We start from the raw sequence: 24,844 nt of genomic DNA, 5'->3' as shown, positions 1-24,844 counted from the left end.
CACAGGCCTTCGCTGCCCTTTGTTGTATCATTTTGTTTTATTAGTTTAGTTATAAGAATTTGAAAGATAATAATAATATTGTTTGATAAGTGAGATCACTGATTGTAGTCCTTGTATTTTAACACCCAAATTCATCCTATAAAAAAAAGTGCTCGTTTGATCTGACAAAAACCCTTTTTCGAGTTAAAATGTTGCAGTGTTATTTATTTTTTTCAGTGCCATCATTGAGATACTTTCTACTAAGATTTTGAATCAAGTTCATTTTTTTGTATTTAAATTTTTTACTAAAGTTTTAGTAAATACGTTTAATAATCAAAGGTTTTGGTGTTGTTTCCTCCTCTAGTTAACTTTTTAAAAAATTAAACATAACTTATCAGTGTTAGTACTATTATGATACAAAAATATTAGTTTTTTCATTTTAGTTAATTGTTTTTGTTATTTTTGCATTTTTATAGTGTTTACTCTCTCTCTCTCTCTCTCTCTCTCGTAGTTCTAGTTATTTTAGTACTGAATTAAAATGGGAAATGTTGCTTTGTAAGAGTTTATTATTATTATTATTATTATTGTCTTAATTTTTAGTTTTTTCCCCACAGGTTTATGAAAACGGATGCTTATGTTCGTGCGCTGACAGAGAAACCTGTGATAATTACTGAGTCTGGAACCTGTGATAATCCAGATCCCTGCAGAACATCTCTCCAGGTTTGATTATTAATTACTTTAATTAACAGAACTCAAACTTAAGCGTGCATGACATAATGCTCATGGGTTTGGTGCATCAACCTTTTTACATGTAGTCATTTATTTTAGTTCACTAGCAATGCCTACACTATAATGGTCATTATCACACTAATGTGTTGCTCTGATTTGCACATTTTATTTTGCTTCATTTGGGATTTTGGAGAAAAGAAAAATAGCATCTAAAACATAAGTTACTCAGTATTTCCTTCTTGATGATGGAAGCTTTGTTTTATTGCAGAATAGGCAATATTTGTACTGAAAGAGTTGATAAATCATGTCTTTCCCTGTAGTTTTGGCAGGACTGAAAACTACTTTGTCTTCATTGAGACTCCTGTTAAAATCCACCAGGTGAAGTTCTCGAGCTGTGAGCCTGAAAAGGGTAATCAAACACGATGATTTACTTGCATTAAAGCAACTCTATTTTGTTTTATTTTTATTAATTTATTTTATACATATATATATATATATATATATATATATATATATATATATATATATATATATATATATATATATATATATATATTATACTTTGGAGTTTGGAGCCCCCTACAGTTAAGTGAGTGTCATACTTTAAGGTATATATATATATATATATATATATATATATATATATATATATATATATATATATATATATATATTGTTATTAGGCCTATATGTGACAATATATTTTTTCTGTTTTTGTTTTTATATTCTCATGGGTTCCATATACTAATATTATAAATAATAATTATCTTGACGTTTGTGGTCAAACTAAACATGGTTTTAATACAATTCACCAAAAATCACACTGTGGAAAAAAGTAGATGGCAACTATTGCAAATAGCAAACTGATCACAACAGTATCATAACAAACTTATGATTTCACAAAACACTATATGAGAAATATATATATATATATATATATGGTTTTATATTAAGATATTATTTTTCCTCTTCAGCTTTGAATTTGTCTATGATTATCTGTGGTTAACAAACCGCAGTGCAAACTGGGAAGAGGTCAAAAGAAGCGCAATGATTGCCCCTCAGCCAGAAGTCAGACGATACGTGCTTCCTCTGGATCCCTGCATGGGACATCGAAAACACCTGGGAGTAATAATGTAGGTAATAAAATAAATGCTAAATATATGTTGAAGACAGTCAGTCTTGATTAAATCTGTTTTTGAAATGGATAATTTATGTAGTTTCAACATTCATATACCAAATATATATTTAAAAATATATTTCAGGGGCAAGAAAATTAATTTCCAGTCTGACAGTAGCCTACATTTAGGATGGAAAAGCTGTCTAGATATAATGTTTTTCTATTTATTTTATATATGTTTTGGAACAAATACTTGATTTATGTTAAAATGTGCAAATGAATTTTGTTTTGGACTGAAATACATGGAGGGCAAAATATATAATGAAATGCTAATAGGCATGCTAATAATAAGCAACTAGTTAATAGTGAAAATTTGTCCTTATACTAAAGTGTTACCTTAAATTATTTTGCCATCATAATAGACTTGAAGGAATAGTTCACTCCAAAATGAAAATATAGTCAGCTATATACAGTATATATATATATACACACACACACACACACACACACACACACACACACACACACACACACACACACATATATATATACATATACATATACATAGCAGCCACAAAAAAACTGTTTTTTAGGTGAGTTCTTTGGATCTGGAGGAGAAATTTGCCCTTCGATCTTAACCCTCTCACAGGAGTGTAGGGATGGAGTAAGTTTGTCAAATAAGAAGGTGCTTGGTTAATGATTTGTAGACAAGTAGCAAGATTTTAAACTCGATTCTATTGTGAATCAGGCAGCCAATGTAAAGATCTCAAAAGGGGAGTGACATGATCTAATTTTTTACATCCCTTCAGAAATCTAGCTGCTCATTTTGAACTACTTGTAGCCGAGAGATTTGGGTGATGCTGTAATAGAGAAGGTGGCAATGATCCAGCTGAGATGTAAGGAACTGAGAGGCTCAAGGTCAAGTAGATTACTTGGCCTGGAGTCTGAGCGGCCGAAGACAATAACTTCCAAATTATCTGTTCAAAAAGAGAACAATTTGTAAAGCCATGATTTGACATCATCAAGACATGCTGATAAGAGTATTAAAAAGGCACACTTATTTTTCCTAGTCACAGGCAAGTGAAATTGCATATCATTGGCATAACTGAAATACGAAATACCATGTTTCCTAAAGATAGACCCCAGGGGAATAGATCAAGAGAGAAAAGGGCAGGTACTAAAACAGAACCCTGAGGCACACCACAGTTTTAATTGCCTAAACATGAGATAAAGCTTCATATTTTGCACAAACAATGGTATATGTGCCTAATAGCACACATTTTTAGGTTAAACACAGCATTGTGATATGTTTAAAGTGTTTTATATCTATAGATTTTAATTTTGTCAAGTCGAGATGATTTGAGAAATATAACCACTTTGTCATTAAAAACTAATCTTTTTTTTGCACTCTTTCGTTGCTCTTTGTATATTTTCCCCTTTATAGTTAAAATAATTGTGATGAATCTGTAAACACTTAGAAAAACTGTTTCCTATCTTGTGTGTGTTATTAAGCGAGCAGTTATTAGTTTAGGGCCAACTGAAAATACACCATATGCATTTGATGACATGACAAAGTACAGTTTTGTTCATTGTGTTAGGACAAATGGTACCTAAGAAACTTTAATTAATGCTGTCACGTATAACAAATCTGCTTCAAAATAAAAAAAAAATTGCTACTTTACTCATCACACTGAAATAAACAAATCCTGTACGAAATGTTACGATACACATTAACAAAACAAAGAAGTTGTTTGTCTTTTTGCTCACTAGGCTGTTTCCTTTATCTTAATTATATGATGTCTAGCTGCCAGACAATCACTGCCTTGCTGATCATGGTTTCCAAAGAACGTCAACACACAGTAATCACAGACAACTTCATCCAGATATTTTAATACAATCCACTAACTTGTTTGAAGAACCAATTTAGCCAGAGATCAATTATCACAATTAAAAGATATGGCATCTGTCAAATAATCTCAGATGTATTAAGCGAGGTTCGAAGAATGGATCCCAGTTTCAACTCATCAGTTTTAGTAGAAACTTCAACACCTCACATGAGAGGGACAACCATATTGTGTGTTGGCCTACTGGTAAGATTTCTACATGACCAGACAGAGGAGGGAAGCACTGGAGCTGAGCACATGTTGGCATTAGAAAATCTGCTTGCGTAACCATGCTACTGTAGCAGGCTGATCCAAATAGTGTTCAGCTGATGTCGAAAAACAGATTGCGTTACAGAAGTGCAATCCAAAATGCAAAGACTTTCCAAAACAGACAGCGGGGTAAAACAAAAGTAAACAATGGCAGTGTTTTTACAAGGCAGAGAAGTATAATGGAATGTTTGAGTTTCTCTTTGAAAGGCTAGCTAAACTTCAAGTTAAAAGTATTCATAATATGTTGGAGCTTTTAATGCAAGTAGCCTTCTTTTACCTGTTGAGACATGCCGTCGCTTTATAGGCCAGTGAGGGCTGTTTGTAATGTTTGATTTGGGATAGACGTGATGGGCATGTATGCAAAGTTTCTTTGAAAACATGCCTTGTTTTTGTAGTTCTGCTAAATGACACCAGTGGTGCAGAAACTGCCTTGCCTAGCTTTTATGCACACAGTAATGTCATTTATACTACTGTAGTGCATAATGTTTACTTGTTTTCATAAAATGTTGTTTCTGTATAACTGAATTTAAGGGTGACCATTTCAGATTAGAGTAAACTCATGGTAAAGTCTTTGCAAATTATGGCTTGGACTTTATTTGACAGAACAGTTCCCTGACCTCTATCTTAAGCATAACATTTGATGAAACTCCTTGTTTGATGAACTGTTTGGAGGTTAGTAATACTGTAAGATTTTTTATATCAATCATGCAGCGATGTCTCTTCATGTGTTTTGGGGGAAATCATCTTTTGGTGCAGTTGCTTGATAAAAATAGAAATATATCTAAAATATTAACATAATGTAACTAAAATATTAGATCTAAGATAAATCTAAGCCACGTAATAAGTAAATACATAACTTGGAAGTTTTGTTTTGTTCCACATCTATTCATTTACTTATTTTGTTGATAAATATCACTCATCTGTAAACACATATAAGATACATGCACTGCATTGTAATAAATATTTCTTCTGAATGCATTTAGTGAAAATAATCTTAGCATTCATGTTGAAAGGACATAACTTCTTAATCCAGCAGAGGAAGTTTAAATGTTACATTTTTATTATGCTACATATCAGCAGTTAGTATTTGGCTATAATTGACATTTAAAAATAAATAAATAAACACATTTATGGAAACACTACATAACTAAACAACAATTAGAAATGCATCTACAAAAGTGAGTCACATGATGTTTAGAAACTTTGACATTTACAATCGTTTAGCCATATAACAATGGAAACTTCATGAAAATGCTACTGTTATTTAATGAGACCAATTAAAACACAATAGGTGTGAAAACTAACAACTGTGTTGCGGCTTTTCAAAATCCCAGGGGTAAAAGCTTGAGGTGTTTGGATCAGCGCCGAATAACATCTCAGCAACACTCTGTTGAACAAAATCAGATGAACTTGAAGATACCATTTTACTGAGCTCAGAACAGAAATAGTCAACTTCAGTCAGGTCGGTGTTTTTCAGTACTTTTCCAGCACCATGTGTATTCTCTTCAACTTGTTGGCTTACATCGGACACAAATGAGCCAACATCCATTGAATTAAAATCAAAAATGTCTTTCATTGGGTCGAGCACTTCAGAGTCTGGAAAGCTCGTTTCAGAGGTTCCCCACACCGAGCCACAGTGAAATACTTGAGAGGAATCACTAGCGTTTGACACTATAGAGCTAGGTTTGGATTCTCGTGAAGCATCAGATACTTCTCGGATCGGTTCAATGAGTTTTTCTTCACTACTATAAGCATAGCTCGCTTCATTAGATGGGCAAGAACCAAAGGGGTAACAATCATCAAGTTCGGATCCACTGAGATGATCACAGGATATCTGCTTCTCCTCCAGATGATTCAAATCTGTGTAAAGTGGTTGAGGATTTATGGGTTGACATGTCGTAAACATATAACCAGATTCACAGTTTTCTGTTTCCGAGTGAAATATCCCTGTATCGACTGATTCGGGGCTAAAAGGATCGGGGACGTGGATTTCAGAGTTGCTCTGCTTTCTGGCTTCCAAACCTGAGTCTTGAAGATCAATGCTACATTTGGTTTTGTCAACAGGTTCTGGACTTAAAGGAGTAGGAGTACCAACTTCATGATAACCAGAATCTAGTCTTGGAGCTTCATGATAGAATGAGTTAACAGCGTTCATTTCTTCTAAATCAGACACGCTTTTGACTGGCTCAGCAGGTATGGGACTAAACGGGTCAAAATACTGGAGTTCAAGTTTACTCATGACCACGCATTCAGAGGATGACGGTTTGATGGTTTTATTGGCATAAAACTGGTCAGTAGCTGATCTCTGTGTGTTACTGAACAGACAAAAGAGTTCTTGAGATGTAGAATTAGGCGGGTTGCTTTCGGTGTTCAGGATGGATGAATCAGGAACAGGTTCAGCTACATCTGGACTTGCCATGCATTGGTCATTCCGCTCTGAATCAAGAACATTTTGACAAGCATTTGAATCCTCAAATGTAAGACTTGGGGTATCTAAAACCACCTTTTCACAATCAGGCACTAATATCTCCTCGTGTTTAGGAGGATTACTGCCAGTGTCCTGGTCATTGGTGATAGGGTTGTGTTGTTCTGTATCTTCAGGCTTTGGACTGGAACATTCAAATTCATCTACATCATTGAAATCAGGGCTCAAGGAGGCGTCCTTCCAATGCATTTGGCCATGGGACTCATCTTTGGGCTCAGTACAAGCCGGACTTTGATTATGTAGTTCAGGGCTACCAGGATCTAATCTCACAGTGAAGAAGAACATATCTCCATATTTGTAGTCATATTTATCTGAAGCAGAAGGTTGAGGAGGAGAAATGGAAGGAGAGCTTGAAGGATTACTATTTATATCATGCAGCTGTTCACACAGAGGACCTGGACTGTTTTCTAGAGATAAACTCTCAGTATTTCCGAGTTCTTTGGCATTTGTAGCATTTTGTTCAGAAGTGTTAATAATATGATGTTCAAAGGTCTTCTGGAAATGGCCTGGGAGTGGATCAGGGTCACTTGGACTTAGAGGAAACTCAGTATAAGACCCTGCAATGATGCCCTGTAGACCACACAGAGAGTTAGCTCTTTTAATTAAACCGGATCCAGTCTGAACGTCAACCCTGTCGTCCTCCTCTTCAGCAAATACATTGGAATCAGCATCAATGGAATTAAACAGCATTGAACTGTGACTCGAGTCTGATTCATGGACCCACTCTTCATCACACTGAGGACTAACAGCTTCAGCTAATAGATCTGGTTTCACAGCGTCACCGTTTTGGTTTGGTGTGGCGTTTGTCCCACACTCAGAATCTACATCGCTGCCAGATTTGAGACTCCTGGACATGGACACACCACTATCAGGCTTTCCAGTGGACTGTGGCCTGTTGATGGGAGTGTTAAAAGTACCGTAGTCTTTAACGACAGACTGGAGAGGGTCGTGTACAGTTTCTGGAAGACTGATGAGGTCTTCCTGACAATGCGTTTCTTCTGACATGTTAACCAAGAGAGCATCAGAGGCAAACGGATCTGTGCCTCTAAACGGGTCCCTGGGTAATTGCTCTGAGAGAAAACAGCACCATATTAGTACCTGTCTTTCAATAGATAGACTCTTTTGTTTTCCTAATCTAGTGCATTTCTGTGTTGGGAATGGCTAAGTAAAGAAGAGTTTTAGCCAAACCGTGGTCCTTCGTGATGAATAAAATGCAAGTCAGTGGCCTGATGTGCTTTTTCGGACTCTAAAAGTGACTATATCAATCACAGTATATTGAGGTCAGTCTACAAGTTATTCAATCACTTTCAGACGCCTGCAGTCACTCCAACTGGAAATGAGCCAAAATAAGAATATAAACAGTTCATGAAACAGTTTAGACTCGATTTGAAGAACTGAGGAGCTGATGATAAGCACATGTGTGCGATCGTTTCGCTTCATAAAACCTCAATATACCGTATATCGTCATTCGCCACAGGTATTAATTTTGTGTTCCCTGATATGCTTTTTTTAGACACTCAAAATGCTTGTAGCCACTGACTTGCATTTTATGAATCACCACATTATCAGCTAAAAATCTTCTTTACTGATCTACTGAAGAAAAAATCACCTACATCATGGATGGCCTGAGTATAAGTAAATTAAAAGCAAAGTTTCATTTTTAAGTGAACTTTCCCTTTAATCTGGGGTCAATATAAACCAGAGGTTAACATAACTCTGGGTTATTTTTGATTAGCAATGTTCAGACTTGTTCCCTTGGTTAGAAACTAATCTTGGGTTTTTAGGTTTCAAAATTCCACACAGTAAACCCGGGTTAAGGTTTTTATTTGCATATTTGTTATATTTGACAAACACCTGTTTTAGTTTAAAGTTCATTTAATGTTCAAGAAGGTTTAGACACCATTACAGGCTAAATAAGGTAAGGTTTTAAACAGAAGTTTACCAACCTGTAACATCAACCTTTGGAAAATGGTCATCTCCAAATACATCACCTGGAAATGAGTGAAACAGTAAGTTACATGTAAATGTACGATCCAAACACTATCGTGCCATAAGTCACTCACCATCAGTGAAGGGGTTTGGATGGAAGAAGTCGAACTGTCTGTTTGTCACCTGACTGGGTTGAATGATCTCAAAGTCTTCCTTCTCCATGTCAGAAGAGTCAGACTGTGAAGAAAGAAAAAATAATCAATTGCATGCACAGTGTTTGTAGGAAACTCAACGCTGCATAATGAAACAATGGGATCACATCAGTGCTCAGGATGTCTGAAGCCCAGTGTGTGAATGCAGACCGTAGTTTGATCAAATTAAGAGGCTGAAATTGGTACTGCAGTCCAAATGAACCATATTGGAGAGATGTTTCTCCTGCCCCTGCTCCTTAGGCTCGACAGTCACATGGTTTGCCAGATGAGCACAGCTGACAATGGAAGGCAATGAGTCTGACAGCATCTGTAAGTTGCAGAGTTGATTTATCCACTTTTAAAATGTCTATAGAGTTGAATGCTGAGGCTTTTTAAGTCGGGTTTAATCTGAAATCACTGACCCAGTTCATTTGCTGGCTTCCATGGTCTGCTAACTGGCAACCCAGGGTGTTGAAATACCATTGGGTAGACTGGCAGTGGGCGGAGTCACATGGACAAAAACAGACATTCCGACAAGGAACGCACATTTCGAAGTAGAATAACTGGCTTTTTTTTGTGGATACAAGTATGTGAACTTATCATGTTTCCTAAATAACTGCAGTACAAACATATGGTAATTTACAGTCATGAATTATATGGTATTTTATGCTTTAGTTAAGTCAAAAAATAACATGCAGCACCTTTTAAAAAGCACTGCAGTTTTTAGGTAATCAACAGAGCTGAATATGAGAAAGCACTATAGAGTCATTTAAATAGCTATACATAAAAATGACTGAAGACATCCCAAAACAATAAAAAACGACATGCGTCTGAACATAACATTCTCCCCTTTGACCTCTGTCAGTGTGATCTCAGTGAAAGACGACGAGCCACTGCTCTTCTGTAATCAGTAATGCATCATAAGTTTAACAAACTAGTAACAAATTATATATTCATGTGAATGCTAACGGACATACCAAGTTCTCCATTGAACACTGCATTTTATCAAGCTCCTCTACAGTGTTCTCCTGCTCAACATCATTCACTTCTTCTCTTTCCAGTTTGGACAAGATCTTCTCACTTTCTACAACATCCACATGTCTTTCCAAATCCTGGCTCAAAACGACACCAGGAGCTTCTTCTGTCATCTCAGCCACTGAACTTTCAGCAGTTATAAGGCCAGCGACCAGCTCAGCCAGCTGGTGTTTCACCTGGTCAATAAAGTTAATAAAAAATAAAATAACATCACATTATATTTACACAGCGTAAGCAAGTTTGCAGATTGCACATGGAGAATCATGAGTAATATTAATGATGGGTTAATCGATCACAAGTGGCCCAATAGAGGTTAAATGACCATTTCTAGTTTTCCAATGAGTACCCCAATATTTGTATACTTTATTTGACTTTTTTTCACCACGACTGTCTCTCGTGTCATGGAATACATCTTGGCACAAAAACTGATCTGGGTAAATATAGTCTGCTTTTTTATTAGACTTTTAAGGTTTGAGACATTGCTTATTTTTTTGGGATGAGAATGCATGTAATTTTTTTTCAAATTCTCATCATTCCCGTCAATTGAAACAAGAAAACCGATCAAAAGCATCAGAATAGCATCGCTTTACTAAAGGCTTCGTGACAAAACAAAAAACACAAAGCAACGTATTATTATTATTTAACATACCCTAGGTTTTTACAGAAAATATGCAGATGTAACCTCCTTGGTAATCAACATTTTCATGAGTAACTATTTTAATAAAAAACTTTTTCAATGAAAGCTTTCACCTCCTCACGGGATCAGAAATATTACAAAACATGTTGGGTGAATTGGTAGAGAGACAGACACAAAGGTGACCGAACTGTGACCTGTATCATCTCCTCGAATAAGTCCTGCAGCGGAGTGATGCGTAGATGCATGCTCTCTGCGTGTGCTCTGGTGTAAGCCACTACCTGCTGGAGCTTCAGGAGATCTTCAGCCGCGTCTCGCAGCTCCACGTCATACTGCTGCACGGTCTGCTCCAGCTCCTGCTGCTCCTCCTGCAGCGACTGCAGCTGCACACACACATGGCATCACACAAATATTACACTACATGCTGTCTGCACCCGGGGGCACATAATGACAATCTGAGCCTTAGACAGATCCTCTACAATCCTAGTCAATCTTCAATATATGGTTCACTCTCAGAAAAAAAGGTACTAAAGCTGTCACTGGCGCAATACCTTTTCAAAAGGTACACTTTTCTCATTTTTTAAGTACTACTATGTACCTTTAAGGTACCACTATGGACTCTTTAGAAACAAGGGTGTGCCTTTTGAAAAGGACAGCAGTGACATCTTTCCTGAGAGTGTCGGCCGTTCCTCCAGAGAAGCTTTAAACTCCTTTAGTTTTGCATCTACAGTAGATACATGTTGTTAGTCCGTTCAAAAGCCAGTAAGTCTCCTTTCTTCTACAACTCCATCCAAAATGTCTTCAAGTCCTAAGCAACTCTCGTCTGCATTTATTTAGCCTACCTTTCACCAAGTGAGTTTTAAAGTTTAGGCTTAATCATATCTGTGACATTCTGTACTTTAGCATAATATGAACAATGCATTAAATAAAGTTATTTTCCCGTGAACACTGCTGTTTCTTGTTGAACGCACAGTGCTCTAATGCTGTTTGTAAGCTACTTGACACCCAACACATTTAGAAAAGGGTCTCTCTAATCTCTAATCGTGTAGCTTCAGCAAACTTGGAATCTCTGTATAAGAGGAAACATAAAAGGCACAGACTGAGCGGCTCTTTCATCTAATTTCTTGGCATTCAAGTCTAACTCTTTTGGGCCGTCCCGTCAGCTTGACTTTGTCAGTGATTCAGAGCACAGCCTTGTATTCAATCAGACAGAGAGAGCTGGCAACCTGTAGCTGCCCGCATCAAATTCAAAGCTTGAAGACTCTGGCAATGGAAATCTATCACCCTTTAGTTAACCAGGAATTAACAGCAGAATTCATGTTGCTGAAATCTTTGGTATCTTTAGCATTTGCTCACCACTTCCCTCTCCTGTTTCTGGAGGTCATAGATCATCTCCAGCTCTTCCCTCAGCTCTGTCTTCCTCTCTTTCAGCATCTCCACGGTCTCATGCGTGTTACGGCACAAGACCTTGACCGTCTGAAGAGTCTCCTGTTCCACGTGAACCTCATCCTGCAGACCCTGAGGATATATTAATGAGTATGATGTCCTTGCAAACCTAAATCCAATTTTCCTGCATGCACCCAGAGTCTTGTGCAGAACACGCTGATATTTTTCCTCATCAGATCTGGCTAAAATGTGTGCAACCCATTTGAATTTGACATGATTTTATTTAATAGTCAACGAACTAACATGACTTTCTTGTGCCACTTCAGTTTTCTCTGTGCATATAAACAACAGCCGTAGAAAATAACACAGTACCTTGATTTCATTAGCTTCTGAAGTGTTGACCCGAGCCTCAAGCTCTGTGTCCCTGAAACAGTATAAAATGTAAAGGAAATATATCACGTAGGCTATATATCAATCTTATAAAGAAGCAAACCGAAATGCCCATACTTCTGCAAGATTTCAGCACGATTCTCTCAATTAAGTGCATACAAACACAAGATTACTGAAAAATGTGTACAGTCAAATTATGCAACCCATGTGTCAGATGAATCACACAGTGCATGCAGATATTATGGCATTACTTCAGTGCACGAATAACCCCGACGTGAAAGGTGATGATGATTTCTGAAGGATGTCGGTTAAATGGCATTTCGACGGCATGCAGCTACTTAGATACGTAAAGATAACGCCGCGCGCATTCGTGTACCTCGTCGCGGCTGCAGCGCGCGCTCGTGCCGGACGCAGGCAGTCCAGAATAAAGCGCAGCATATTCGCGCGTGACACATCACCTGCAGCACACGAGCGCGTTAACACACAGCTTTTGAAATTCTTTTCCCACTCTCTGTGTAATGCATGCTTTCAAATAAAGATGCGCGTATGAGACGTTCTCCTTGACTCGGCTGCGGCGCGAGTCACGTGATCACGGACACCGCACGACACGCGACCGAGATCGGAACCGGCTCGACACACCGCCAGTGGACTGCCTCTGTAACATGCACGGACAATAACATCATACTATAGGCTTATTAGCTGGAAAGATGCAAACTTTATTCCCAATTGCCCAAGAATACATTCAGAGTCAGTTTCATACGCCGAGTTACTGAGACACAGCCTGCCTAATCTCGAGTGTCTGGAGGAGATTCACTGTGTGATGTTTCTTCAGGACAGTGTAGCCTGTTTGCAGACCACCGGAAGTCTCTCTCGGACAGCAGGGCATCACAGGAGTGTGAGTGAGAGGATCCGCTTCTGAACCCGAGAGCATTATTATTATCAAATCCTGCTCGGTATTTATCTTTCGATACATACATATGAATATACTGTATATTTATGTATTAAGACATTTTTTAACTTTTTAAACGTTTAACTACTGCTTTCAGAAAAATGTATGAAAAATAAAAAGAATAATTTAGTTGTAGGCATATATTATTATCGTGATAATACAGATAAATATATTTTCTAGATGGCATGTTTTATTCCAGAATTTTTTTTTAAAGTGTAAACAAATGTTTAATAAAGAAATGGCATACTTAATTGTTTGACGTTATTTGATAAATGCCAATAAGTGAATTTAAAATATCTAAATGATTGTTTGAAAACATGTAAATACTGATTGACTTATTTTGACCTCTGTGACACAAGCAGAGGTCTGTTTCAGAAAGCAGGTTAGGGGAAAACTCTGAGTATGTTGACCATGTAATGAGGGAAACTCTGGGTTTTCTGTTTCAGAATGCGAGGTTTGTCAAACCAGAGAAAGCAGGGTAAATCAAGCCCGTTTCTGAGGAGTGGCAGTTTGTAGAGAATAAAAATCATTATGTCTATGAACACATAAAACATGGAAACCCAATGTGTGTGTGACATAATATTTGCAGTGTATGACATGATAATAATAGTGTTCAGGTAAATATGAACAAACACACTGTAGCTATATTCAGCAAATAAAAACAAACCCATAATAAACTTAAATCCAAACCCATTATCTTTGAAATACATTACCAAAATCTAGTGACTTGCATCTGCCTACTTTATTCACTTAACTGGATCGATTTATGAGCCAAGCCCTCTCTGATGATGTATAAAGGGGTCATATGATGCTTTATTAAAGATAATTATTTTGTGTATTTGGTGTAACAGAATATGTTGACATGCTTTAATGCTCTAAAAAACACATTATTTTTCAAATACTGTACATTACTGTAGGTCCTTTATGCCCCGCCTCTCTCAAACACGTCATTTTCTACAAAGTCCCTCCTTCTGACAAGCGCAGTCTGCTCTGATTGGCCAACTGACCCAGTGCATTGTGATTGGTCGAACACAGCACGCACTCTCAGAAATGTAACACCCCTTTCCATAATCATAAGCTTCATCTTTCAAAATGAATGTAAAGACAGTTAATAATGTTAACTAATATTAAATAATGAACCATCAGTTCAAGCTGAAAGAGTAAGTGAGTTGAGACAGACACAGTGATGAAGCTCGTATGTGTTTGCAGTTAACAAGCCACGGACAGTTAAGACAGCTGACTCCACTGTGTGACCCTCTCTATCTCTCTTTCACAGATGCACACACATGCACGCATGATGTGCAAAACTCCACATTTGAACCCTAACCCTAGCAAATACTTAAACTAATAAAAAAACATACTTACAGTTGCTGATTCTGTCCTTAAACTGAAGAATGGCTCTTAAAATCACTTAAAATAGCAGATACCTAGAAGATACGGCAGAACTTTGCAATGGTTACGGCACCAGTCGTCGCAGTTTCGAGTGAGTTCAGTTACATACAGGAAATGATCATTTAGGGAATTCACTTCATATTTAAATACGTATCTCCCTTGTGGTGTGTACATGGCCTTTGTCTCTGATACGTTTATATTTTTATATATGGTGACTTTTAATAATAATTCTGGAGGAGATGTGGGTAATTATTCAATGTTATAATACTTACTGGCAGGTTAATGTGCAGAGACAAGACATTTGTTGATCGATTCCTTCCAAACCAAAGGCACGGTCACTTTAGCGAAAATTAGACTGTTGTTCGGATCTGTCAGTTTAATTGAACCATTATACTCCAGTACTACGGTACAAAACGAGCCAGTGGTACACAAAGTACCTTGGTCTGCGGAATTTGCATCGCGAGCTCCGCCCCGCAGAGCGGGAATATAAGGAGCAACGCGAGCAACTCGCATTCAAGTCTTTGCTGAGGAGCCGAGCCAGTGACCCGGCCGTTCAGCGGAACAGCGATGTGGCAAGGGGACGTAACGTCTCCGTTCCCTCCTTCAGGGAACGAGGGTTACATACGTAACCAAGACGTTCCCTTTCAGTCGGTCACGTTCGACGTTACGAATGGGGTCCCTTACAAAACACCACATGGCTGTCTTCCAGCGACCCGTGTGAGTGATAGCAACCTGTCGTGAGGCCAGCACGAGTGAGGGCCTATAGCTCGCACAGAATACACTGGGTAGCAGGTCCAGGATTGGCCGTAACCCACCTGTCTTCTTGGGTACTATGAAGTAAGGGCTGTAAAAGCCGGACTTCATGTCGGCTGGAGGGACCGGCTCTATCGCACCCTTTGCTAGCGGGTCGCGACCTCCGTGCGCATGACAGGGGCATCTTTGCCCACCATCGTCGCGTGGACACCCTGAAACCTGGGGGGACGCCGGGAAACTGGCAAGGGGAGAGGGGAACGAGAGCGGCGAGGAAGCACGTCGCCAGCTGTCGTTCGTGGCCTCTTGGGACCCGGAGGTAGAGGAAACAGCTCTTTTAGTGAAGGTTTGGGTACCACCGGCCGCAGGGCCAGTGGCGGAACAAAAAGAAAACGAGAACAAAGGATTCTCATCCGGGGCAAGGAGTGGTCCTGCTACCATCTCCTGATGAGTTGACGTCTCCAACTCTGGGTCACCCGTCTGAGGAACGCCGCTTGGCCTGGCGTTTGGCAGGTTTAGGTGCAGAGACGGGTTGCGCCGCCCTTCTGCGGCCATCTCCTCGCTCCGGCCAGGGTGAAGGCTGCAGCCGTGGCCGAGCGGGAGTGGAGGAGGCCGCAGGGGGGCGCCCTCGGCGACGAGCAGGCTGAGGTTGCGCCGGCGGCGGGGTGGAAGCAGCAGTGGGCCGCCGGGGCAAGATGTGTCTGATGGCCTCAGACTGCTTCTGGGCGGCAGAGAACTGCTGGGCAAAGCTCTCTACCACGTCACCGAAGAGGCCATCCTGGGAGACCGGGGAGTTGAGGAGCTGAGCCCGATCAGACTCCCTCATGTCTGCCAGGTTCAGCCATAGGTGGCGCTCCTGGACCACCAAAGTTGACATCACCAGACCCAAGGAGCCCGGAGAGCGAGGTCGGTAGCAGTGCGCCTCCTGCAAAACCCCTGAGTCAGCACCGCCCTCGTGCAGCTGCTGGAGCAGCTTGACCTGATAGACCTGAAGTGAGGCCATGGCATGCAGGGCAGAAGCGGCCTGGCCCGCAGCTCTGTAAGCCTTGGCCACAAGCGTGGATGAGAACTTACAGACCTTGGAGGGCAGCTTGGGACCACCACGTCAAGCGGAGGCGCTCTGCGGACACAGTTGCATCGCAACAGAACGCTCCTCCGGGCGAATCCCAGCATACCCCTTGGCCACTCCGCCATTGAGGGCAGTGAAGGCGGAGGAAGAACCAGAATGGTTTCGGGCAGTTAAAGGTGCCTTCCATGAACTAGTTACTTCCCGGTGCACTTCCGGGATAAAAGGAACCAGAGGGGGGGTGCTGGTGATCCGCATGAGCAGCCCCCAGGAACCAATCATCCAGCCTCGAACGCTCGGGACAAGGTGGAGGATTCCACTCAAGCCCGATGCTCTCCGCAAGGGAGGCAACGCAGCCGAACCCTCATCTCCCGAGGACTCAAGCCCGCCTTGTGATGCGGCGATCGACATACGGTCCTCTTCGCGAGCCCCGAATGAGATGTCAGGAGCCTGAGAGGGTCCAGCAAACTCATCCGGGAACTCAACCGGCTGCGGCGTATGTGAGGGGGGTGTGGCCCAAGGAGGTTCGCTCGTTGGGGAAGCCCATACCGTAACCCTCAGATCACCCTGGCCACCAGCCGAAGTAGCTCTCTTACGAGAGGAAGAGCTAGAATGGGGTGTGGCAGAGGGGACTCTATACCTTTTAAGGTAATCGAGTCTTGATCTCAACGCCGAGATGGTCATGTCCCCGCAATGAGAACATGAGCCATCCACAAATGCAGTCTCAGCGTGCTGGAAGCCCAGACACGGGACAGAGCGATCGTGACCGTCACGAGGGGCGATATATCGACCGCACCCAGAAACACACAGACGAAATGACATCTTTAAAAAGACGCAAATCGGCCCGTATCTCTTTTGTGAGAGAAATTGTCTCTTTTAGAGGTGTTGAAGCGCTCAGGGGAACGCGGTAGCTGTCGCAGGAAACCCAGACGAACCGCTGAATCGCGCCGTCACACCAACACCAGCTCTTGCTTGTAAACACTCCGGTGATTGCAGCAAGCGATGTGCTCTGCTCCGAAGTGAAAGCTTGAATGCGAGTTGCTCACGTTGCTCCTTATATACCCGCTCTGCGGGGCGGAGCTTGCGATGCAAATTCCGCAGACCAAGGTACTTTGTGTACCATTGGATCGTTTTGTACCACTCGAAGGTGATTGGGCTCTCGGGCGAGATCCCATTCGTAACGTCGAACGTGACCGACTGAAAGGGAACCTGCTTTTTCTGGTCCTTGTGGAAAGGCAGCAGCTGAGCTCAACTGACCATGCAATAGAAGAATGCAAAAAACATTACTACATCAATACTTGTAGTAATGGGGAAAACTACAGTGCAATGGATCATTTATACAGTCTCTGTCACTTTACAGTTAAATATTTAGGATACTCCTTTTTCTGTTCATTCCCATTTTGGACAAATGAGTTTGATTCCCATTCATGCATGGCATTGGTAAATGTGTTTAAACCAATAAATGGAGTTCAAATGTGAACTGAAGGATATTTACAGTAGACTATTAGTTCACCAACAACAGATCATCAAAAGCAGTAATAAAAAGTCAAATCTGTGTGATTTTAATCCATATAAAAATGATTAACAATTAGATAAAAATCTTCACAAACTTTCTGATGCCATTTGTGCAGGAGTAAAGTACATTGTTGAATGATGACCATTACAGCATTTATGTTACAACATATGCTTTTATCCAAAGTAACTTACAAATGAACAAAAACACCAGCAACTTCAGACTTCATGAAAAATATTTTAAAAGTTTATGCAGTGCCACAATGCCAAATGTGTAAGTCAGAGAAGCACACAGCTAAAGAAGCAATGAAAATGCAAAACTAAATGCAAAAGTACAATTTAAATTCTATACAATTTTGATTTATTGCTAATAAGGAATGTTTACTTGTGGTTATGGATCAAGTGCTCATACAAGATGAGTGTGTGACGGAGGTTTGCTGCAGGCTCAAAAATCATTCCACCACAGTGGGACAGAGTAAAAATGTTTCTACATTTACATTTAGACATTTAGCAGATGCTTTTATCCAAAGCGACTTACAAATGAGGACAGCGGAAGCAATCCGAATGAACAAAAGAACAATGATGTGCAAGTGCTATAGCAAGTCTCAGTTAGATTAACGCCACACACGTAGCAAAGTTTTTTTTTCTTCCATTTTTTATTATATTATAAAAAACGAAACAGATAGAATAGAAAAAGAATAAAGCAAGCTAATGAGAGAGGCCTTTTTTGCTTTTGTTAATTGTATTATAAATACAAAGAAATCAAATAGATAGAATACAAAAAGATGAGAGATGCAAGTGTTAGTTTTTTTCTTCTCTTCTCTCTCTTAAATCTCCTTGTGCGGTTCGCTGACCCGAGAGAGAGCCTGTTGGATAGTGCTCTCAAAATCAGTCCAGAATTCGAGTTGTGAATTTGATGAGGGAAGCTAGAGATGGAGAGAAACCACTGCTGAGGCTTATTTGCGAGCGAGGCCAATTTCTTATTATTTGAACAGGCAGGAATAAAATCCTTATAAATCAAGAGCAAGTGGAGAGGAAATTATCAATCTTAGATTATGGCTTTATAAAACCGCTATCCAGGGATGCACCGATGTCTCAGCCAATAAATCCTCTGCATTATCGGCAATTCAGTCATTTAAATCAGCCATAAACAGGTCCAAATGTGTCAGACTGCAAATGCCTCTAAGGTAGACTAGGGCTGTTGATAATAATGCATTAACGCAATCTTATTTAAAAATAAAGCAAATTCAACACTATTTCAACATAATTTGTAGCCCATCTGGATTGTGAGTCTCTTCCACTTTATTACAAGTTACAGCGCAAAATAAACATGAATGAACATCAGGAGGCTTACTCAAATGTGTCATGTATCATGAAATATCTCAATCATCAGCATTTGGCTATTTAAAAAAGGGGGCGGAGCTGCTCAATATGACCCACCATGTCTTCCTGCTTCAATTGAAATTATGTCAACACAGAGAATAACTCTGCACATTTCAAAGCACTTCAGTGGACCTTTAAATATTGGTATCGGCAGACGGCATTCTGAATAATCGGTTATCGGTATCAGCTGAGAAATTTGGCATCGGTGCTTACAGACGCTGAGGAACCCTCATATCCAACGAAGCTAAAACGTCCGTCTCTCTGACCGCTCCTGTCATCATCCCCCTGGACGGATGGATGGATCGCCTAACCTCATGAGACTCCGTAGACTGCATTATTTCAGTGTTTACGATCTGGGTCGCTCCAGAGACACTGCCTTGGGTTAGCGTAGACCCTTTTGTTGGCTGCTTCTCAACCATAACTACACTTTGGTAGTGCTGTGTTTCACGTGTGGTATTTCCATGTTGGGAAGCACCAGAGCCCTTCCGCTCCTCCACTAACATGTTCTCCTGAAGGCCTAGGACTGGGCTGGGTGTCACCAACATAGTACGCTGGGCATCCACCACATAAATGGGGGTGGTGTGGGCGTAGTACATCCCAGGTTGCTGGACTAACAGGGTTTGGTTAGGAACCACCACCTTCTCCTGGACGTAGACTCCTGCTGAAGACACGCTGCTGGTCTGCTGCGCTCCTGCGGTGTGTATGATGGAGGGTGACTTTGCTTTCTCTAGAAACTGTGAATTAATAATTGTCCTTTGTACGCTGACATCTTCGTGTGTGGTGGTCGGGACTGGTTTAGAGGTCACAGGGACGCTCGTGCTGATTTCAGCCTTTATTGTAGAACCACTGCAGATCTCAGCCAGGGTCTTGAACTTCAAGTTAAGGTCATCAAGAAAAGAAAAGTCGTTGTCTTCATGTAGGAGATCGCAGATGTCCTCAAATGACCCCTTGAATGATTCCTGACCCTCATAGTCATAGACCTTCAGATTGTCTCTCTTATCTTGCTTATTGGCTAAATGACTTGCTTTCTGTAGTAACACAGATATAATGGTGCATTAATTGATTTATAAACCCTTAAGCCGTTCATGTACACCAATGACCCAAAAACACATTTATAAAATGCATAGTTCTGACTAAACATACTTTATTAAAGAATGTTGTGTTATAATGTTTCTTCAAGTTTAAAAACCCTGTGATGTCACATGCTGTGATTTTTCAACTAAAACCATATTGAACTTTTCATTAATGAGTGAATGTAATAATGTTATTACCATGTTATTAGAAATATTTCCATATTATAAGTTGCTGTATGACCCGAATACAAACGGAAAAACATTTTTTAATGGTTATCTCTCTTAAGACATAAAAAAAGAAAAAAATACTGAAATAACTGAAAGCTAACCATTTTATAGACATTTTTACATCTCTTCTTACACTTCTCAGAATACACCCAAATACGTTACGAGGGTTAAAGTTTAAAGCAAACTTTTTATTGCACGCCATGCATAAGAATAAATTAACTGTTATTTTGAATTAGGAAGACTTAAGATGTATAAACCTGATACTTACTTGAAAAAAGTAGTTGCCTAAGAAAGCATCAGACAGTGCAAGCCCATCAAAAGTGTAGTCTTCAGATCTGCTGTGTTCATCTTTTCTTTGTCCAAATATGTACTGTCTATCAGTTTGATTCCTGTGGTGATAAGCTGCACTCTCATGCTGGTCATATTGGCAGAAAGAGCTCCAGTGTGAGTTTTCTGCTCCGAATCCACCATCTTTTACTCCACCCCACATGCAAGCCCCTCCTACACCATCCGCATGACTGTTCTTTCTTTTACCCAGCTGCTTTGACATCTGTAAATTAGCAATTGCCTGTGGGACAGAGTACAGCATGTTTTTATCTCAGATTTTAAGCCAAATTTGTGTTATCTTCACCAAGTAGATAATTTAACTTGATAAGCAAACACAACATAATATATAAGAGGGATAGTTTGACCTATGTGGATTCAAATGACATTCATGATTGGAATTTTTCTAACCTTTTTATACATGAACAGATTTAGATGACCAAAATAAACTGTTTTTATTTAAAAAGTCAATGAACTTAGACATTTCATTAATTATCCTGGAGGTAAATTTTTAATTATCCTTGAATTGAATTGTTACATTTAAAATACATTCTAACTAAAAACCATTTGCATAATTATTATTTGTAGCAATAGCCAAAAATACATTGTATGGATCAAAATGATCGATTTTTTTTTTATGCCAAAAATCATTAAGATATTAAGTTAATATCATGTTTCATGAAGATATTTAGCAAAAAAATTTCTACTTTAAATATATCAAAACGTAGTTTTTGAAGAACTTCATTTTGCCAAATTTAAAGAGGATTTTCCCAATACATAAATAAATAAATAAATAAATATATATAAATATATATATATATTTCACCCTCAGGTTACAGATTTTCAAATAGTTGTATCTCAGCCAAATATTGTCCTAATAAACCATACATCAATGAAAACCTTTTTTGTCCAGCTTATACTGTAGGTGACATATAAAGCTCATTTTTGAAAAATATGAACCTTATGACTGGTTTTAATATCCAGGGTCACATGTACAAAACAAGAAACTCAAGAAACTTGTCATTTGGCACCATCATGGCTGCTTGTGACAAAAACTCACAAGTAGAATAACATGAAAGATATAATTTATATCGCCTTTCTCCATTGCGATACTAGTTTGGCATGTTTAACAGTGTCACATACCATGTTACATACCATGTCCTCCCCCTGTCCCTCAGTATTATAAGAGATAAGGTAGTCTTTAGTTTCAAACGGAATAGTCTTGAAATCTCCAAAAGCTTCTACGCCGCCACAGAGACAGAAGAGCAGCAGAAGTGGCACCACTGCAAACATAGTCAACATCAGTCATCAGTGTTCAGCACTGCATCTATTAACATCTTCCACAACCTCATACAATGCATTCATATGGAGCCATGCAACAACAGCAGTCAACAACTAACAAGACAACTACATTAACATGTTCTACACGTATGCATTAGTGTATGTATATGTATAGTCTGATTTCAGAATTCAGGGTCTTTACATGGAGGACAAAATTGAATCAGTATTTTGAGCTTATTACTAAAAGCAAATAGTTTCAGATAGCACTAGTCTAAGACTTCAGGAAAAAATAAAATTCTGGTAAAAAAATTTCGATAAAATGTTGTAAACATTGAAGTTAAATGAAATATATTTTTGAGAATATATTTAGTTTTAATCTTTAATATATATTTAATCATATATATTTCAAATGTATTTCAGGGTTAAGAAAGTACATTTCCAATCTCACAGTAGCCTACATTTTGTCTAAAATGCAAATGTGGATGGAATAGCCTTTTAGAGATCAGAACGTCTCGGTTATGTAAGTAACCCTCGTTCCCTGAAGGAGGGAACGGAGACGTTACGTCAGAAAGAGACTGACGAATGGGATCTCGCCCGAGAGCCCAGTCATCTTCGAGTGGTTACAAAATGAGCGAATGGTACACAGAGTACCTTTGCATGCGGAATTTGCATCGCGAGCTCTGCCCCGCAGAGCGGGTATATAAGGAGCAGAGTGAGCAATTCGCATTCAAGTCTTCGCTGAGGAGCCGAGCCCAGAGGCGGTGATACACATGAACTCTGAGGTACCCAGCCCTTAGGGTGGAAGTTTCAACGACAGAGCTGGCAAGGTGCTTGCCAAGGGAAAGACACATGCTATGAAGAGACTTACTGTGGACATACACATGTGGGATTGCCCAGAAGGGGAATCACAACACATGGAGGCACCGGGGAGGCGTAGCATCCCTCAGCGGGGGCGGAGTGCGGGCAGTCGTCTGACTCCAAGTAGCAAAGAGGGCATGAGAAGGCAATGCGTTCTCGAGGGGACTTTGCATGGAAACTAGCAAGGGGAGAGGAGAACAAGAGCAGCGAGCACGTCGCCAATTGTTGTTCATGGCCACTTGGAACCCGGAGGTAGAGGAAACAGCTCTTTTAGTGAAGGTTTGGGTACCACTGGGGCCAGTGGCGGAACAGAAAGAAAACTAGAACAAAGGATTCTCCCCCGGCCCTCCTCCGGGGGAAGGACTGGTCCTGCTTCCATCTCCTGACGAGCTGATGTCTCCAACTCTGTGTCGGCCGTTTCAGGAACACCGCTTTGCCTGACATTAGGCAGGTTTAGGGGCAGAGATGGGGTGCGCCGCCCTTCTGCAGCCATCTACTCGCTGCTGCCGGGGTGAAGGCTGCTGCTGTGGCCGAGCGGGAGTGGAGGAGACCGCAGGGGGTACCCTCGGCGACGAGCAGGCTGAGGCGGCTGCACCGGCGGCAGAGTGGAGGGAGCATTGGGCCTCCTGGGCAGGTTGTGTCTAATGGCATGAGACTGCTTCTGGGCACCAGAGAACTGCTGAGAAAAACTCTCTACCGCGTCGCCGAAGAGGCCATCCTGGGAGAGCAGGGAGTTGAGGAGCTGAGCCCGATCAGACTCCCTCATGTGTGCCAGGTTCAGCCATAGGTGGTGCTCCTGGACCACCAAAGTGGACATGACTTGACCCAAGGAGCACGCAGTGACTTTCGTCAACTGGAGAGCGAGGTCGGTAACAGTGCACCCCTTCTGGAAAACCCCTGGGTCAGCACTGCCCCCGTGCAGCTCTTCGAGCACCTTGGCCTGGTAGACCTGAAGGGTGGCCATGGCGTGCAGGGCAGAGGCGGCCTGACCTGCAGCTCTGTAAGCCTTGGCCACAAGTGCGGATGGGAACTTACAGGCCTTGGAGGGCAGCTTGGAACCACCACACCATGTGTAGGCGCTCTGCGGACACAGTTGCATCGCAACAGAATGCTCCACTGGGGGAATCCCAGCATACCCCTTGGCCGCTCCGCCATCAAGGGAAGTGAAAGCGGAGGAAGTACCAGAACGGTTTCGGGCAGTTAAAGGTGCCTTCCATGAACTGGTCAATTCCTGGTGCACTTCCGGAAAGAAAGGAACCAGTGGGGGGTGCTGGCGATCAGCACGAGCAGCCCCCAGGAACCAATCATCCAGCCTCGAGTGCTCAGGACAAGGTGGAGGATTCTACTCAGGCCCGATGCTCTCAGCTGCCCTGGAAGATTTCAAAATCCGAGAAGAGGAGCTAGAATGGGGTGTGGCAGAGGGGACTCTATACCTTTTATTGCCGAGATGTTCATGTCCCCGCAATGAGAACACAAGCCATCCACAAATGCAGTCTCAGCATGCTGAAAGCCTAGACACGTGACACAGCGATCGTGGCCGTCAAGGGGAGCAATATATCGACTGCACCCAGAAACACACAGGTGAAATGACATCTTTAAAAAGACACAAATTCAGCCCGTTCTCTCTTTTAGCTCAATAGAAAAAGCTCTTTTAGTGATGGTGAAGTGCTCAGGGGAACGCGGGAGCTGACGCAGGAAACCCAGACGAACCGCTGAATCGCACCGTCACGCCGACACCAGTTGATTTGTCTTGAAACACTCCGGTGAAAGCAGCAAGCGATGCGAAAGCTTGAATGCGAGTTGCTCGCGTTGCTCCTTATATACCTGCTCTGTGGGGCAGAGCTCACAATGCAAATTCCGCAGACCAAGGTACTCTGTGTACCATTGGCTCGTTTTGTAACCACTCGAATGTGATTGGGCACTTGGGCGAGATCCCATTTTTTACTCTCTTTTTGATGTAACGTATAACATGACCGACTGAAAGGGAACTATATTTTATA

General features: G+C 40.9%; 2 protein-coding genes across 4 annotated transcripts in view; both read right to left on the bottom strand.

Annotated features, from left to right (window-relative positions):
* Window positions 1–5,075: 5,075 nt before the first annotated feature.
* On the bottom strand, window positions 5,076–12,806 carry LOC113039700 (uncharacterized). 2 transcript variants are annotated; one of them, XM_026197724.1, is made up of 8 exons: window positions 12,280–12,806; window positions 12,011–12,062; window positions 11,609–11,770; window positions 10,534–10,635; window positions 9,561–9,794; window positions 8,527–8,629; window positions 8,410–8,454; window positions 5,076–7,533 (listed from the first exon to the last, which is right to left on the bottom strand). In XM_026197724.1, exons 1-8 carry the CDS (start codon window positions 12,345–12,347, stop codon window positions 5,279–5,281), a joined length of 3,021 nt encoding a protein of 1,006 aa, XP_026053509.1. In that variant the 5' UTR covers window positions 12,348–12,806; the 3' UTR covers window positions 5,076–5,278. The 2 variants fall into 2 exon arrangements, with proteins under 2 accessions (XP_026053509.1, XP_026053519.1); XM_026197734.1 differs by having other exon boundaries at window positions 12,405–12,806.
* A 4,920-nt stretch (window positions 12,807–17,726) lies between these two features.
* Window positions 17,727–24,844, bottom strand: part of LOC113039686 (desmoglein-2-like) — a 29,605-nt gene continuing 22,487 nt past the window's right edge. The window contains exons 13-15 of one of the 2 annotated variants that reach the window (XM_026197706.1): window positions 21,849–21,988; window positions 20,650–20,949; window positions 17,727–20,108 (exon numbers count right to left, since the gene is read on the bottom strand). In XM_026197706.1, coding sequence (XP_026053491.1) covers window positions 19,290–20,108; window positions 20,650–20,949; window positions 21,849–21,988 — 1,259 coding nt within the window. In that variant the 3' untranslated portion in view covers window positions 17,727–19,289. The remainder of the gene's footprint in view (window positions 20,109–20,649; window positions 20,950–21,848; window positions 21,989–24,844) is intronic. The other variant, XM_026197714.1, reaches the window with a different exon arrangement.

Source organism: Carassius auratus, chromosome 2, assembly GCF_003368295.1.
Source record: "Carassius auratus strain Wakin chromosome 2, ASM336829v1, whole genome shotgun sequence".
In the NCBI taxonomy this organism is placed as follows: domain Eukaryota; kingdom Metazoa; phylum Chordata; class Actinopteri; order Cypriniformes; family Cyprinidae; genus Carassius; species Carassius auratus.
Note: the sequence above shows the minus strand (reverse complement) of the source record. Positions and strands in the feature narration are given on the sequence as shown.

Bases quoted from the DNA above. Each gene is read 5' to 3' on its own strand.
- LOC113039700 (XM_026197724.1), bottom strand. From the start codon at position 12,347: ATGCCATTTAACCGACATCCTTCAGAAATCATCATCACCTTTCACGTC. The intron at 12,063-12,279 runs GTAATGCCATAA...ATACTGTTTCAG, and splicing joins GGGGTTATTCGTGCACTGAA to GGACACAGAGCTTGAGGCTC. The intron at 8,630-9,560 runs GTATGTCCGTTA...CTTTCTTCACAG, and splicing joins AGTGTTCAATGGAGAACTTG to TCTGACTCTTCTGACATGGA.